This window comes from Ammospiza nelsoni, chromosome 2 (genome assembly GCF_027579445.1).
Source record: "Ammospiza nelsoni isolate bAmmNel1 chromosome 2, bAmmNel1.pri, whole genome shotgun sequence".
NCBI lineage: Eukaryota > Metazoa > Chordata > Aves > Passeriformes > Passerellidae > Ammospiza > Ammospiza nelsoni.
In genome coordinates, this window is record NC_080634.1 from 53,134,091 (window position 1) to 53,150,513 (window position 16,423).

Genomic DNA, 16,423 nt, shown 5'->3' on the forward strand with positions numbered 1-16,423 from the left:
TTGTCTCCCAAAGCACAGAAGCCGAGTGTTCCAGGAGTGCAGCTGGCAGAGCTCACCTCACTGTTGGGATATGCAGCCCCCAGTGGAGCCAGCCTGGGAAAACCCTGCTGTGGACATGCATTCAGCAGGGCTTCCTCAAGAGGAACATGGCTTCTTCTCCTTGGGATACAGTGATAGAACATGGGAATAGCTCAAAGCTGCATGTGGGAAAGTATGGACTGGACAACAGGAAGCATTTCCTTACTGAGAGATTGATCAACTACTGGAACAGGCTTCCCAGAGGCATGGATGATGCCCCAAGCCTGTGAGTGCTTAAGAGGCTTTTGGACAGTGCCCTTAATAACATGCTTCAGCTTTTGGTCAGCAGTCAGGTGTTGATCAGGGTGATTATTGTAGGTCCCTTTTAAATGGAAATAATCTCTTCTCTTCTCTTCTCTTCTCTTCTCTTCTCTTCTCTTCTCTTCTCTTCTCTTCTCTTCTCTTCTCTTCTCTTCTCTTCTCTTCTCTTCTCTTCTCTTCTCTTCTCTTCTCTTCTCTTCTCTTCTCTTCTCTTCTCTTCTCTTCTCTTCTCTTCTCTTCTCTTCTCTTCTCTTCTCTTCTCTTCTCTTCTCTTCTCTTCTCTTCTCTTCTCTTCTCTTCTCTTCTCTTCCCTTCCCTTCCCTTCCCTTCTCTTCTCTTCTCTTCTCTTCTCTTCTCTTCCCTTCCCTTCCCTTCCCTTCCCTTCCCTTCCCTTCCCTTCCCTTCCCTTCCCTTCCCTTCCCTTCCCTTCCCTTCCCTTCCCTTCCCTTCCCTTCCCTTCCCCTCCCCTCTCCTTTCTCTTGTCTTCTCCTTTCTCTTCACAACTCTTTCACTGTGCATCTCTGTTTCTGTTGTTTTGCTTCTTCATGGTAGAGACATTGCCTTTGACCACTAGAAGTGATTCTTACCCCTAACGAAACAGAGTGCATTGATTATTTAGTATAATGCTTGTGTTTATTTCAATTAGAATTAAACCCCAATAATGAGCAAAGCAAATGTATTGAACTCTTCATTCCATGGGAAACTAACACTAAGGCCTTGCCCTCCAGGGTGCAGGGCAGCATCCCAGTGTCCTTGTGAATGTGCAGTCTACCCTTAAGCATAAAATTTGGAAACCAGTAAATTACTTTCTTTGAGCAAAAAACATGGAGGATATTGATCATTGTATTATTCATAAGATTTGGTTATCTGATATATTGATTTATTGACCAAAATGTATGCAAATATATAATAGATATGTATTACTTTTAAATGACCATTATTAAATCCTATGAAGTCACGTTTTGTTTGAGTATAAATTAGCTTGTGTGAGATTGAGTAATTTTAAACTTGGAATTGCCAGCAAGTTTGCAGATTTTTTTTCCTCATTCTGACCTACTATTATCAAATAATATGCTAAGAGCCATTTTATTTTTCTGAATACATGGTCATATCTTAACAGATACTCCCTGAAGTGTCTGGAGTACAAATCTCATTTTATGTGTATTAAAAACAGTAGGGATTCTCAAATCAGCTCACTAAATAGGTTTTCTGCAACACCTTATTGAGGAAGAGAAAACTAATATAATTGCCATTTTGCTGTTCTGAAAGCTTTAAATCTGGCAGCCACTGAATTCCAAGCTTACATTGTTTCTGCATGAAGGCCATTTGAAGGTGAAATGAGAATAAACTTGATTTTATTAAAATTTGTATTAAATTGACTAAAATGTGTATCCTGGGGAGTGGTGCTGCACTCTGCACACAATACTCAAGATCTGATGGGAGAAAAGGAATAGATTGATTAGAATGAAGTGTTTAAGGCCACTAAATAAATCTAAAGTTTGATGATTTACAACTCAAGAAAAACTGTGGTGTACACTTACCAGTTTTCAGATTAGCTTTAGATACAGCCAGAGTTCTCTTGTAAACAAATCAATGTATTACATTATTATTCACAGATCTGTTTTGTACCTGCTTTTCATTTTGTATCAAGTTATCTGATAGGAGGCAGCGTTAGGAATACCCTTGGGCCAGTCACTTTATCTCTGTGTGCTTATGTTTATCTTCTGTGTTACGTTTTGACGAGGTTTTTCTGTCCTTTGTGAGTACTGTGAGCTCCAGAGAGCAGTACCAGCTGTAGCTGTGCACAGCACTGGTATGCAGACTATAGTGCAGTACCAGTGCAGGAGCTGAGTGTTATGGGTATTTTTTAATCAGCATTGTTCAGTGTCTTTAATGCTTCTAAGAGGTGTCAGTTTTACAAATGGTATTTTGACTGAAAAGGATAACAGCACTATTCATGGGGTTGGGGACAGGCAGTTGTCTTGTAAATGCAAGCCAGAAAAAATATTCAGTATTCCCTGAATATCAAGGTCTTGGTTCTGTATTTGTTCTGGTTACAAAAGGACTCGACATTAACTAAAATGTTTTAAAATTATAGGATCATAGAATATGTGAGCATTTACCAGCACATTTTCAGCTGTAAAATAGCAGCTGCTTTTGATAATTACATTTGGAGTGTCCATTCCTCATAATGTGAAAAATTCATGTGAGTTTGTTATTGTATTCTACTTCTCGTTCTCCTTCTCTATTGCCTCCATAAATCTACTTGAACTGAGAGGGAAAGCCAGCAATATTTATTTGTGTGGAATTTACAGACAAGCAATCAGAATTTACCAAGACCGAACAACATGAAAGTGAATGTGTAAATTAGAACTGGACTGCATTGAAAAAAAATTAATAATTCATTTCAGTGCTCCTTTGAGAGAACATAAGTATCATTTAAGGGATCACTCTAAAGGGTAGAAGAAGAAGATCTGGGTTTTTTTCATTATTGCTGCCAAATACAATTCACACTCCTATTTCAACACAGAATTCTTTCAAAAATTAGAATTAAATTAACCCTGATAATTATTTGGAAAAAAAACCCTGAAAAATGGAAATTAATTTTCTGAAAATATCAACAGATATATGTGGGAGTATATATAACACTGATATGTACTAATATTGTTAATATTAGTATTTGTAATTTTGAAAATGAAATTCACAAACAAGTATGATTCCTTTCCCTCTGTTAAATCCCTTCTGAATGCAATAGAAAATGCTATTTTTATGGTACTTGAAGTGAATTTTGTATTCTTGTGTAAAAAATGTCTGCATGAGTGAAGGTATTTACACATTGTGTAAAGAGATACAGCTTGTATGGTACATATAGATAGCTGCTGTATGGACAAATACACACATATACACATATGCCCACACAAATGTGTTTGTTTTGTATAAAAGTCATCTGTGATTTTGAATTTATTCACCATTAAATGATGTTAATAAAACCTGAGATGCTCACAAGTTCCCAAGAAACAGTCTGTGCCTTGGAGGCTGAAGTTCACTCTGAATTAGTCAACAAACAAGAAATCACCTGTACTGATATAATTACAGCATGAAGTGTGCTGGGGCTACAATCCAAAGTCCTTCAGCTGCTTGACTGGACTTTGCATTGTTTCTTTTTCAGCAAATGTTTGTTTGTGGTATTCCATTATATACCTGTCAGTCTAGGGCATTAGGAGTGCTGGACATCAGTGACCTGTTAGGAAATCTCTCTCTGACATCTGTTTTTAAATTTATGTTGTGAAGTGGAGGAAAGTACAGGTTGGAATGACAAAATATGTACATTAAAAGGATTCCTCTGTATCCTGAAGTATTTATGGTGCTTCTCACTGTTTTATGTCTGAAGGAAATAACAAAATTTACCAAGATAGTAATGGTTTTGGTGGGTTTTCATGTTAATTCTCTGTAGCCAATGAAAAATTCATAAAGATCACAAGAAAAATATTAAGGGTCAGTAGTTCAGGCTACAGTATATATATAGGTACATAATGCACTGTGCATTTCAAAATCTGACAGTTTAGTTTTCTATGAATGCTTTAGTCTCAATTTTACAAGGTCAAATAAAATAATACCTGTCTGAAAAATAAGGACTATTCTCTAACAGTATTGTTTCTACCAGTAACAATCTTTTGTCAAAGTTTTTAAGAACATATCTTAGATATAATTTTGTTTGAATGAACTCTTAGAGTAGCAGAAGTATTTCAGTATATGTGCTGTATTCTATTACCTATAGAATTAGTCAAGATTTTTTCTGAAATAAGACTTGTCCTAAAGAATGTGTTTAAATTGCAAAGTTTTAATTTCTAACCCATGAAGCCTGAAAGCCCATGAAAAAATGCAATAAAATTAAGGATAAAATAAATATTCAGTGAATGTATGCAAATTGGAAAGATTTCTATATTAGTCTTACTGTGTCTGACAAGGTTAATTTCTGGCATTTTTTTGTTTTCATCTACTAATGCTGTTAAATACTACTTTTTTATTATTATATTTAATACATAAATTTTATTTCTCAGTTTTCTTTTCTTTCCCCCCATTTAAGATTCCAGAAGCTTATTTTATTAGAGACCCTCATACTTTCCTCCTTACAAAGGACTTTATTAAGGTATATATCTTCTTTTTAGTGCAAAAACCCCAAAAGCTCTCTCAAGACCTGAACTGCATGTCCTCACAGGTTAACATTTTCACATATAACGCCAGTTACTGGAGATGAGAATGGTTAGTTGGTTAACTGAAGCATGCTTGAAAGGAGAAGCAAAGCTTGTCTACAAAATACTAACACTTGGATGAGTCTGCAGCCTGGGAGGAGAGCACCGGGTGAATTTTCTGGACTTTTTTCATGGCTGACTTGGGATATGCCTGCATTGTCACACAGTGTGTTGACCTCTCTCCTTGATGCATATTGCTCCTGACAGTCCCTCTCCTCTGCCCGCAGGCCATGGAGGCGCAGATACAGAACTTTGGACAGACGCCATCGCAGTTGCTCATTGAGCCCCATCCACCTCGGAGCTCTGCCATGCACCTGGTGAGACATGACTGCTGGCTGGGAATGCATTCCCTTTGAACCTTAGGGTCCCTTGTAGGTCATAAAGTACTCATTAAAGCAACACTTTTGATGCCCCCCATTGCCCATGCAGCCGTCCTGGCTTTGGGTAGCAACAAATCACAGGGATCTAGCAGAGCAAGGTGGAGGTGTGACTGGCTTTAGCTTCAGACAGTCCTGGATTTTCCTTACTAACATGATATAAGAAGGCCCCATCTTAAAAAATATAAACCTGATAAATACATATTTGCATTCTTGTTTCTGCAAGTGGTGGGAATGTCTGCAGGCTTTCCTTAGAGTGAGTATGTTGTGTTGTTTTAAAGGATGCATTGTTAGGGGCTGATTTATGAACAATGTCTGCTTGACAAAAATGAAGTATTGGAGTTCAAATTGTGCTGGAATCCTCCCGCCCATTCCCCCGGGAGAATGAAATGTATATTTTGAGTTTCAATTCAAACTCCAAAATTCATTTCCATCACAATCTTCTCTATCCTTCTTACAAAGAATCATATGAAATAGCCAGACTGAGCAAGACAGATTTCTGTGCCCTGAGTGCCTTTGATGAAAATCCTTAGAGCTAGGTTTTTTTTAAGCTTTGCAAATCAACAGAAATACATGCAGTAGTTTCAATTATTTTATCTATCTATTAGGAAATCTCTTTATGTAGCTGTACACTGTGAAAGTGGAAATTGATCTGGAAGTGGTTGTTGTATTACTTTAAGTGTGTACAAGTCAAACTTAGATAATATTTATTCTACATTCTTAAGATACAGATAATATATTTTTAATAATTCAAGGTGATAAGCATAAAGGAATATTTGACCTTTTAGAAATAGTTCATTTTGTTATAACAGTGGCTGGGAAAAAACTCCTTAAAACCAGTACTCAATAGCTATCCTTGCCCACGTACAAACAATTGTGTCATTTGCAGAATCATGGAACAGGCTTAGGTTATTATAACCTTATTAGGTTACAGACTCTTTAATAAGCATATGCTTTACTTAGAATTAAATTGTCTGTTTTTGTAAATGCAGTATTTTATATGAGGAATTCATTAAGAAAAATATCTCTGTGTTTTTGATTCACTATTAAAATTTATTTTTCAACTGTTGTAGTTTAGAGAATTAATATTTATTATGTGTTAATTGATTAACTCATTAAGACATATCTCTATGAATATTAACTACTGAATAATTTTACATTTTACTGTATGCTAATTAATGCTAATGGTCATTTTGTACCCTATAATGATAACCCTTACCATACCTATTCTCTATTTATCCTCGTGTAATGTTCCAATAATAGCTTGTGATCTTGCTCTCCTCCATCACTAGAGTAGATGCGCAGGTAGTGTTGTTTTCCCTGTATGTGCACATGCTTGCCTGCTCTTTTTTAACCTCGTTTTCCCTCAGACCTCCTCACTAATTGTGTTATCCCTTCTGTTTTCTTCTGCTCTCTTCTCCTTTCTACTCAACAGTGTTTCCTTCCACAGAGCCCCCTCATGTTTAAAGATCAGATGCAGCAGGATGTCATCATGGTGCTGAAGTTCCCATCCAATTCCCCTGTCACACACGTGGCAGCCAACACACTGCCCCACCTGACCATCCCTGCCGTGGTGACAGTCACTTGCAGCAGGCTGTTTGCAGTCAATCGGTGGCACAACACAGTAGGTGGGTGCTTGCAGACACGCTTCATTCAAATTTGGAGACCTTAACAAGGCCGCTTTAATTTTGAGTGCAATTTAGCTCACTCGCCTGCCTGTGCACCAAAATTTACCATTTCTTCTGGTTTGTGTCAAATAATCACAGCTTCTGTTTTCTCTGCTGTCATTCCTAGAAACAGTCTCCTTAACAGCAGCACATCACCGTGGCAGCCAATCGATTTGTGGTGACTTCAGGATCAGTTTTTGATACAATTCTTTTCAGGAGACTGCTGTTGCTCTCGACACTGCAAATATTAATAGGTCCCAGGTTTCAGGAATACATACTGACATGCTAGAGAGTGTATATGCCTATCTGCTGCTTGAGAGAGATTTCAGGATCTTGTCATAAGCTTTCCCCTGGGTCGCTGTTGGATTATCTGGGACCCTGAGCAAGTCTAAGCAGCTGGACACTGAACTGTTCTGAGGAGAAGTTCCCTCATTCCCTCACAAAAGCCCATCCAACAGGGTCATCCCAAAATTCCCTTCCAGCCCCTCTGCTCACCTCTCCATATTGTCATTAGGACTGTCCACGTCACCTGGACATGCAGGTGCTAAGGCTGTTCCAAGCATTGCTAAATAGGTGGTGGGGCCATGAGGTGCATGAGGGAACATGCAGGTTTTCATTTCATCAGGTAGTTTCCTGCAGCGATAGCCCTTGTGCTGCAGTGTCTGGAAACATTTATAATACTCCATCAAGCGCAACTATATTACGTGGAAAAAATGTTTTTCCCCATTTTTTTAAAACAAAAGGTAAAAATCTAGAGGAGGGGAAAAACCCAGCATTTTTTAAAAGTATTTGGTAACAATGTCCTCAATGGAAGATTCCAGTGTTATGAATTATTTGGAGGTGCAGAAACTGTCCTGTGTTGTTTTAATACACCTTTGACTAACATTGATTGGCTAATTCCTAATTATTTTCCTTTGATTTTTCAGGGATTCTGTCCAAATACTCTATACCCATCACCACTCATGTCTCCTCTATTAGAGGAATCTTATTTGGTTCTGGAGTAGCCCTTTCTCAATCAGATTTTTGAGTCAAGAGAACCCAAAATTCCTACCTGTCCTTCATTGTGAAGGAATTAATCTCATTAATATCTCAGTATGCTGGAGTTCAAATGCTTCCTTAAAAACTGTCATTTGAAGTCCTTTAGTTTAGTTTAGCTGAAGCTTTGTTGGTCTTCATGATGCATGACAGTAAGGTTTTAAGTTTTCCTCTATGCTCTTGTCAAACATGTCATGTTGCAAAAATTCAGAATTCAAGGCATGAACTAACGCTAAATTCAGTTTCACACCATTTTTAAACCTCTGATCTAAATTTAAAAAAAAGGAATATTTTCTAAATATATTATAATAGAAAGAGAGGAAAATAAAACTGTTTAGAGAATCAAACCTGATTGTAATGATTTTCTTAACTTTTACATCCTGCTTGACAATGTTGCTTATTTTGCAGGAGGCTAATGCAGGACAGGGTATCCATTTCCTACTATTGCCATAATATTATTTTAATAAAGCATTACTCTAATATAAAGGATAAGTTTATCTACAGAAGTGTATGCACAGACCACTTGTTGTAAAATGTATGTAGAGCTTTGGAATTAACAAACAGCAGGAGGCATTTACAGAGACATCTCATTATAGAAGTGGATGAATCTAAGTTAATACCAGTAAAGACCTGTCCTGAACTGCTTGGGCTTTGAAAGAAGAGACAGAAAGAAGGGAGGAAGTTCTCAGAGCTGTGTCTTTCTGAAAATGGCAGAGCTGGCTTTTCTTTTACCTCTTCCAGTTGTTTATTGCAGTAGTAGAAAATGGACTTTATTCTTCAGAAATCTCTGCATCGTATTATAGAGGGTATTCTTGTGCAAGGTAGTAGTTTGTGACAAAAAAGGTGTTTTCAGTAATGACTATTTGATTTGTATACCAGAGAAGGTGCTCAGAAGAGCCAAAGCAATGCTATCTGTGCATGACAAGATAACACTAAATTTGCAGCCTCTGATGCACATTTGAACATCTTAAGGACTGCTTAGAATAGAATGCACAGGAATAATTGTGGCACATTTACTGCACCTTACACTTTTACATCTAAAACTTTTAGATAAATCCATGAAAAGGTCCAAGTTTCTGTCATGTACAGGCTTCCATATGCAAGAAACTCATAAAAATGTTTAATCTAATCAACTTTATTTTCTGTGCTAAGATCTCTGCTCAAAAGTAAAAATAAAAATCTCTTATACTATTTTAAATGAGTTATTTAATGAATGTGTGTGACTGCAAAAGTTGTGAAGTTGATGCTTCTACATTTATAGTTACTTTTACATAAACAAAGAATTAACAAATGCATATTTGTGAAGCACAGAGAAAGAAATCTTAAGACATTAATAAAGCAAATAGTAAAAAGCTACTTTCTAAAAATATATAATAATCCAATAATGAACTTTTAAACCTAGAAAAGTCATGTAAAAAGGTTTCCATGTGCTTTATTCCTCCTTTCATGTGTAGGTCTTCGGGGAGCCCCAGGATACTCTTTGGATCAAGCCCATCATCTTCCAATTGAAATGGATCCATTGATTGGTATGTCAAGATGAAAATGTAGCAATATATTTGAAATTGGCATTTTCACGAATTATTGATTAATCTATATTTGTATATTATGCTTCATTTAACAGAGAAAATAGGAAAGTATTTGTTCTTGTCAGTCCTGAAGGATTAAAAAGCATTAGCTGTTGATGTTGAATGAATTACATGAATGCTATTTGTCATTAACATCACCAGCAACTGGTATTTAAGAAACAACCAATTAAGTCAGTTAATTGTCGACCCATATCTATAATTCTGTTCTCTTATCAGGTCACATTAGTAAAATAAAACTTGAGGGTCCTATGGAGATAGCATATATTTTTTTACAGCCAGCACTATGTTTATCAGTGCAGATGAAGATCCATTTATTTTCATTCACTTTATGATTTGGATTTAGTCAATACTAATTTAATAATGAGAAGACTGGCTTTTAAATTGATAGTATTTTTTAAAATCCAGATTTTTTTTTAAAAAAGTGAATTATTTGAGAAATAGAATCTGCTAAAATTGTTAGATTGCAGGACTTCCTAATGATCATAAATTTTCATTATGTAACTTATTTGATTTGTAGCGAGGAGAGAGTTCCGAAATTTGAAACAGAAATTGAGGATAGGAAAGGTTCTTAAGGACAAGTTTGTAGCATTGTTGAGAAAAAAATTACATTTTTAAACATAGTCAGACATAAAGTTTTATTTTTTTCTGTGTAAATATTCATGTTCAAAAGATTTACATAGAATTACCTCAGGAAAGTTAGCTTACTTACTTATTCTGTGAGCTTCATTTGATCTCATATAATGACAGTGGTTTTCTCTTTAGTTTTTCTCTCACAAGCTAAGGCACAACTATTGTGCCCATCTGTTCTGGAAATTTGAGTAATTTGCTATTCATTATCTTTCAGCTAATGGACATAGAGGGTCTGGTAATTTAAATATGTGTTCTTAGAATGTATGCAAACATGATATTAACTTTCATGAGCAATTTTAAAATAGAATGGAGTGGGGATTTTTTTGGCTGAATCCAAGGGTTTTTTGGCTGAATCTCTTATTCATACCATTGTGAGCACTTTAAGTAGAATAGCAAAAAATAGGGAAAAATCAGATTATTGTCAGATTAGGTTGTGTTCTTATGTTAGGAGAAACATATTTCTCAGTGTGATTGTTACCTCCCTAACTTTGGGTAACTGAAATTAGTTGTCAAAATTCTCCCCATAACTATTGTAGAAAGACAAACTCTCCTCTGGAGTTGTCTAGCACTTAGACAACTACTACAGTGTGAAAAGACTTGTCAAGTAAAAAAATGTCTTCTTCTCCAGTGAGACTGAATTGAGTAGATAAAATTAACATAGATTATATACTCAGCTTTCAGAAAGTTAATACTGAGATGGAACACGTTTATGGTGTTGCCATATCTTGTCTGCTGTGTCACAGGGAGGACAGAGCACATTAGCTGTGGGTTCCCAGTCATTAGTATCCTTCTAACCAGCTCCATTTGGCAGTCGGGTGGCATTCTGCATGAACTATTCCTTTTCCCTCAGTCTGGGGGAGTTTCTAAGTGTCATTACCTCTTTTTAAAGTACTGTCCTTGGCCTAGGTCCCTGCTAGAGGACCAGATGATAACACTTACTTTGCCTGCACTGGAAAATCACATTAGGTTTGAATAGAGTCATGGAATCATAAAATATGCTGAGTTGGAAGGGACCCATCAGGAGCATCAAGTCCAATGCCTGGCTTTGTGCAGGACCTCACACAAGAGTCACACCATTGTCCAAACTTTTCTTGAAGAGCATTGTCCAAACTTTTCTTGAACTCTCTCAGGCTGGTTCTGTGACCACTTCCCTGAGGAGCCAGTTCCAGGGCCCAGCCACCCTCTGGGTAAAAAACATTTTCCAGATATGCAATGCAAACATCTCATTACTGAGCTTCTCATCTTTTCCTTGAGTTCTGTCCCTGATCACAAGAGTAGAGATCAGTACCTGCTCCTCCACTTCCCCTTGTGAGTATGATGAAGACCACAATAAAGTCTCCCCTCATTCATTTGTTGAATCTTTATGTCTTTAATCTGGTTAATCATCTGAAGGTGTGGGGTTGTCAAGGCCACACAGTACAAGCGGTTGTTTGTGAAAGAGATAGCAACCAGTAAGAACTGGCTCTCTGCAGTATTGTTAGTATTGATTTCATATTGCCACTTTCCCCTGGTTCAGATTGTTTTGAGAGACTACTTCAGCAGAGCGCTAAAATTATTACCACATATTATGCAGTGCATCAGGCAACTTATAAGAAATTGTCATCTCCTGTAAAATCTTATCTCTAATTCAAAGGGGAACTAGCAATCTCACAATAATTCTGTATTTCTGACACCCATATAGACAGCTCTAAATGTTCATATTCAAAATGCTTACTCAACAACAAATTCACAGTTCATTGAAAGTTAAATGTATTCATTTTCTCCTGTAAATGGATGACAGGAAGGTGTTGGAATGGCTTACATGTAAAATGTGTTTTGCATTTCGTTACAGCCAATAACTCTGGTGTGAACAAACGTCAGATCACAGACCTTGTGGATCAGAGCATCCAGATCAACGCGCATTGCTTCGTGGTCACGGCAGATAATCGCTACATTCTTATCTGCGGTTTCTGGGACAAGAGCTTTCGAGTTTATTCCACAGAAACAGGTGACCTCAAATACAGCTCTCTGGTTCTTCCTAGGTCACAAAGTGGACAAAGACTATTGTCTTAATAGTACCATATCTAATACTTGTGCTTACATGTCAATAAATGGTAAAGGGCAGCTTGTAAAACCCTTCATTACTGTTTCAGCATGATAACTTTAAGATTTTTTTAAATGGAAGACAGGGGATGTAAAAGGAAATGGAATACAGTTTTATTAATAGCAACTTTGGAAAACCATATTTATCTTCAGGAAATTTATCATGTCAAAAGAATCAACCAAATTTTTGTTACAATATTTTTATGGATCTATTATTCTAGCTCTACTTATTTCATGTAGTAAAGAATTAGGTTGAATATCCTGCTGCAGGAACCAATATTCTGTTCCTTTGTCTGATTACTTTGCCTAATGTCACTAAGTATATTGCTAAAAACTAATTGTAATAATAGAAAGGAGGAGGTGATAAGCATAGTAAACCTTAGTTTGACATTAACATAGAACAAATACACATTTTTTTAACGTGATAATGTAGCACAATTATGGAAAAGTTCATGTACAGTCTTATGCATATCACTCATGAAATTCATAAATAGTGTTCTAGTGCCATTGCTTAAATACTGATGGAGCCATAACTCCACTTAATATTCAGTGACTACAGCACTGCCTTGATTTTTAGAGATAAGGGTTAGACTATGGATTGCCACAGAGGACAGCCTTCAACAAGACTGAAAAAAAAGGTGGAAAAAAAAGTTTAATCTTTGTGATTTTTTTAATCTTCTTGTAGCATTTAGTGAACTTTAATTATGGGACACGAAACAAAAGTTGCATTTGAACTGAATAATAATTATATAGTTAATGATTTCTAAATTCTGCTAGTACCTTAGAAAACTGAATTTGCATGAATTTGCATTCCCACCAGGAAAATTAACTCAGATTGTGTTTGGCCACTGGGATGTCGTGACTTGCCTGGCCAGGTCGGAGTCCTACATCGGGGGCGATTGCTACATCGTGTCTGGGTCTCGCGACGCTACATTGCTGCTTTGGTACTGGAGCGGCCGGCATCATATCATAGGTGACAATCCAAACAGCAGTAAGTGTCCTTTAAATAACACCTCTCCCAGAGGTCTTCTGTCACTCCTCTTTGTTTTAACATTCCTTCATTCAGCTTCAGAAACTATTACCAAATATATCAGTAACTTTGCTTATAGGTTGAAAGTTCGTATAAGAAGAGCACCACATGCTACACAATGCATTGATTGCTTGCCAAAAAAATGTTTAAACACTCTCTACATGTTAAGAGATAATAGGATGGGAGTATAGTTCCTAAGTTTGTAATTGCCTTTATCACTTATAGCATCATGTCATCACAAACCAGAACAAGATGGTTGTGGCCTTTAAGTGACAGGACATATATCACTATATTTTGACTTCCCTTTCCCTGGAAATATTTTTTGGCATTTTGACTTACTCCTTTTGTGCTACAGCATGCTATATCAGCTGCTTGCCTTTTCAAAAAAGGAATGTCTCACATGCCATGGAATTAAATGAGACTCTCTTGAGAAAGGTCTTTCTATAGTTTGGGGGAGCAATCTGACTGAATAAAAATAGAAGAAGATAAAATGTCAGGAAAAGTTTACATTTCATTTGCATGGCACTAATTATCAGTGCTTTTCAGAGTCAGTGGAACACAATAATAATATTAATTTATGCCAAAGGACACAAATTGCACCACTAATTTAAAGATCCCATCACCCAAGCCAGAGATATGGCTGCAGCTAAAGATCAGCTTTTATCCATACCCTAGAACTGTTTTATACAACACTAAATCAACTTCACTTAAAGAAGCTTCTGATTTCTAATGATAATTTTAAACAGAAGGGTTTTCTCTTTGGATAAACATGTAAGAATCTGTCACTATCTGTTCTGATCTCTGATTCAAATACTGACTGTAGGCAGCACTATCAGTTACAGACATCTAAGTGAAAGTATTTCTTCAACTGAATGGCTGGTAGAAAAGGGTTTTATGTGGTTCAAAGTAAATATTTTGTTAATTTTGCAGCAAGAAACTTTTTATTTAATTTTGATTTTTTTTTTCTTTTGTCTGTAAGCAGGGTAAAAGGGTATGTGGTTCAAAGTAAATATTTTGTTAATTTTGCAGCAAGAAACTTTTTATTTAATTTTGATTTTTTTTCTTTTGTCTGTAAGCAGGGTAAAAGGGAGACATAAAAGCCTTGCTTTCTCATGAGATTTGAGTTGCTTTTATAACAGAGGAAATCATGGGGAAAGAAGAAATTGTGTTCCAATAACAAATTTCTGTAATTTTTGTCTATATTCCATGACTTTCTTAGTATGTAATTCTCCAATATGGATAAATTCAGTCTGACAAGGATTTTCATGTCATAGCAGTTTCTTTAAGTAGATGCCATTTTTCTTCTTTGAATGCCTGTGTGATTCATATAAAGTATTAGTAATTTATATGATAAGAGGAAAACAAGAAGAGCTTTCTACTCTCATTAAAGAAAAAAATGTAAGACTTTCCCCTTACCTCCCCTTATTGTAAAGGGCTTGGACAGCCTTGCAATTAACATCTCCTTTCTGGCTGATACAAACTGCTTCAATTCTTTTCCAGTTAGAATTATTTTAGTTCTGGTATTAGTCTGTCATCACTTACATATCTGAATTCTCAAAACTGGTACTTTTTAAATCTCAGATTTAATATCTTAGCTGTATAACTTTGGAATTGTCTGCTTTGAAGGTCTTTAATTTTATGAAAGGAAGGATATGACCTGGCTGACAGAAATAAATGAAAACAAAAATAACTTGTATGACTTGCTCTCTGTCTCTGCCTCTGAGTGGATAAGGCCCTGTTTTGCTGAAGAAATGGCCTTATGATCAGATTAATAGGAGACTGTGCTGCAGATAGCCACGTCCAGTCAAATGAAATCTTACAGGCACAGGTAACAGAACTCAGGGAAATTAAGTACCCAAGACCACTGTGGTAGCTTTGAAATACATTGATAAGATTTTTTAATACTCATGTTGAAGACATGTTGAAGACTCATGCTGAGGAAGAGTGATGGCATTTCTATTATTTCTATCTCTATTCATTGCATTGATGCTACCATGGATATGCTAATTATATGCTAGTACTGTACTGTCACCAGAACTACATGTGTTGGAAACATATCATTATTAACAGGTACTTTGACTTTTCATGAGCATACATTAATGGGGATAGATCACAAAAACAAAGGGCCTTTAAAAAAATGGCCTTTAAAAACTTTTAAAATTACTAAATGTTTCTGCTGAAATAATGACTACTAGTTTCTGCTTGCTACCATGAGCAGACATGATGACTGTCATATGACTGGTTCCCTTTAAACTAATTTCCAAGAGTGCAGCATTCTCAACAATCCTTATGAAAATGTGTTTGAAGTTTTCCATAGTAAAAGCCACCAAAGTAATAAAGAAATACTTCCTAATCTACTCTTCTATAGTAGATTAGTAGTATATAGTAAAGCTGTTAGAAGGTTTCCTACATTTTTCCATGTAGGAAAAATGAAAATTATATTATTAATGTAGATCAAATCCAATTAATTAATATCTTTAGAATTAATTTCCAGAAAGATGTAGATGATATTTTCAGAGGGAAAAAAGATATATTGGTCTTTTTAAAAGCTGTCATCTGGAGATACAGATAAGGTGATTTATACCAGAGGATACAAAAAGGTGAAGAACTCAAAGAAAAATGTCAGGTATAGCAATTACCAGGGTTAGATGTTTGACTTTATAATTATCTAATTAATTATCAATTTTAGCTTCAATACATCCAGTCACCAATGGATGTTTCGTTGTTTCAGAAAATCTTAAAGGGGAGAAAAATCTAGAGTCCTAAACAGTTAGTGTGGTTTGACATTTGTACAGCAAAATATAGATACCATTTCATTCAAAAACATAGAAATCACAATTTATTGTGAAATACTCTCAGGGTAAAGATTGTCAGATCAAATTTCTTACAGATTCTCCTAAAATTCCTATTACAGAATACATGAGGTAGATGTAATCTTTACTAAACAACAAGTATGTCAACAACCTAACCTGTCAGACTTCTGTAGTACCTTCTGCTGAATAATGTATGATCAGTGGGTCACTTCAATTGGGTCTGTGGGAAATACAGAACCAGCTCTGGTTTAAAGAGGAGAATTGAGAAAAGATGCAAGTGATTGATCTTGCTCAGTAGTTGAAAACTTGCCTATGAGAGCATGGTAAACTTCATTTTATAATTGTAAAATAATTTTTCCAATCAATACACTTATCAAGTTATCTTTTTTATTCTACAGTAAGTGTCAAAAATTAGTTTCTGGTTTAATTTGTACCTGGCACAATTTCTTGCCACCTCTCACAATCTCTCTGAGAAGAGTGAAGTTTTACCACGTTTTAAATGCAATGCTTTCCGTACAGTTGCTTTCTGAAAACGCTTGAAGGAAATCTCCAGGGTTAGAGTGCTTGTTCAGGAAGTAGGAGACTACATCCTTGACCTGTGGAGACTGGGG

General features: G+C 36.1%; 1 protein-coding gene across 5 annotated transcripts in view; it reads left to right on the plus strand.

The window, feature by feature from the left end:
• The window catches only part of NBEA (neurobeachin), a 454,173-nt gene that overhangs the window by 425,487 nt on the left and 12,263 nt on the right, over positions 1-16,423 (plus strand). For 4 of the 5 annotated variants that reach the window (XM_059493594.1, XM_059493591.1, XM_059493595.1 and 1 more), the window contains 5 exons: positions 4,820-4,909; positions 6,405-6,597; positions 9,126-9,197; positions 11,719-11,874; positions 12,790-12,960. In XM_059493594.1, coding sequence (XP_059349577.1) covers positions 4,820-4,909; positions 6,405-6,597; positions 9,126-9,197; positions 11,719-11,874; positions 12,790-12,960 — 682 coding nt within the window. The remainder of the gene's footprint in view (positions 1-4,819; positions 4,910-6,404; positions 6,598-9,125; positions 9,198-11,718; positions 11,875-12,789; positions 12,961-16,423) is intronic. The other variant, XM_059493592.1, reaches the window with a different exon arrangement.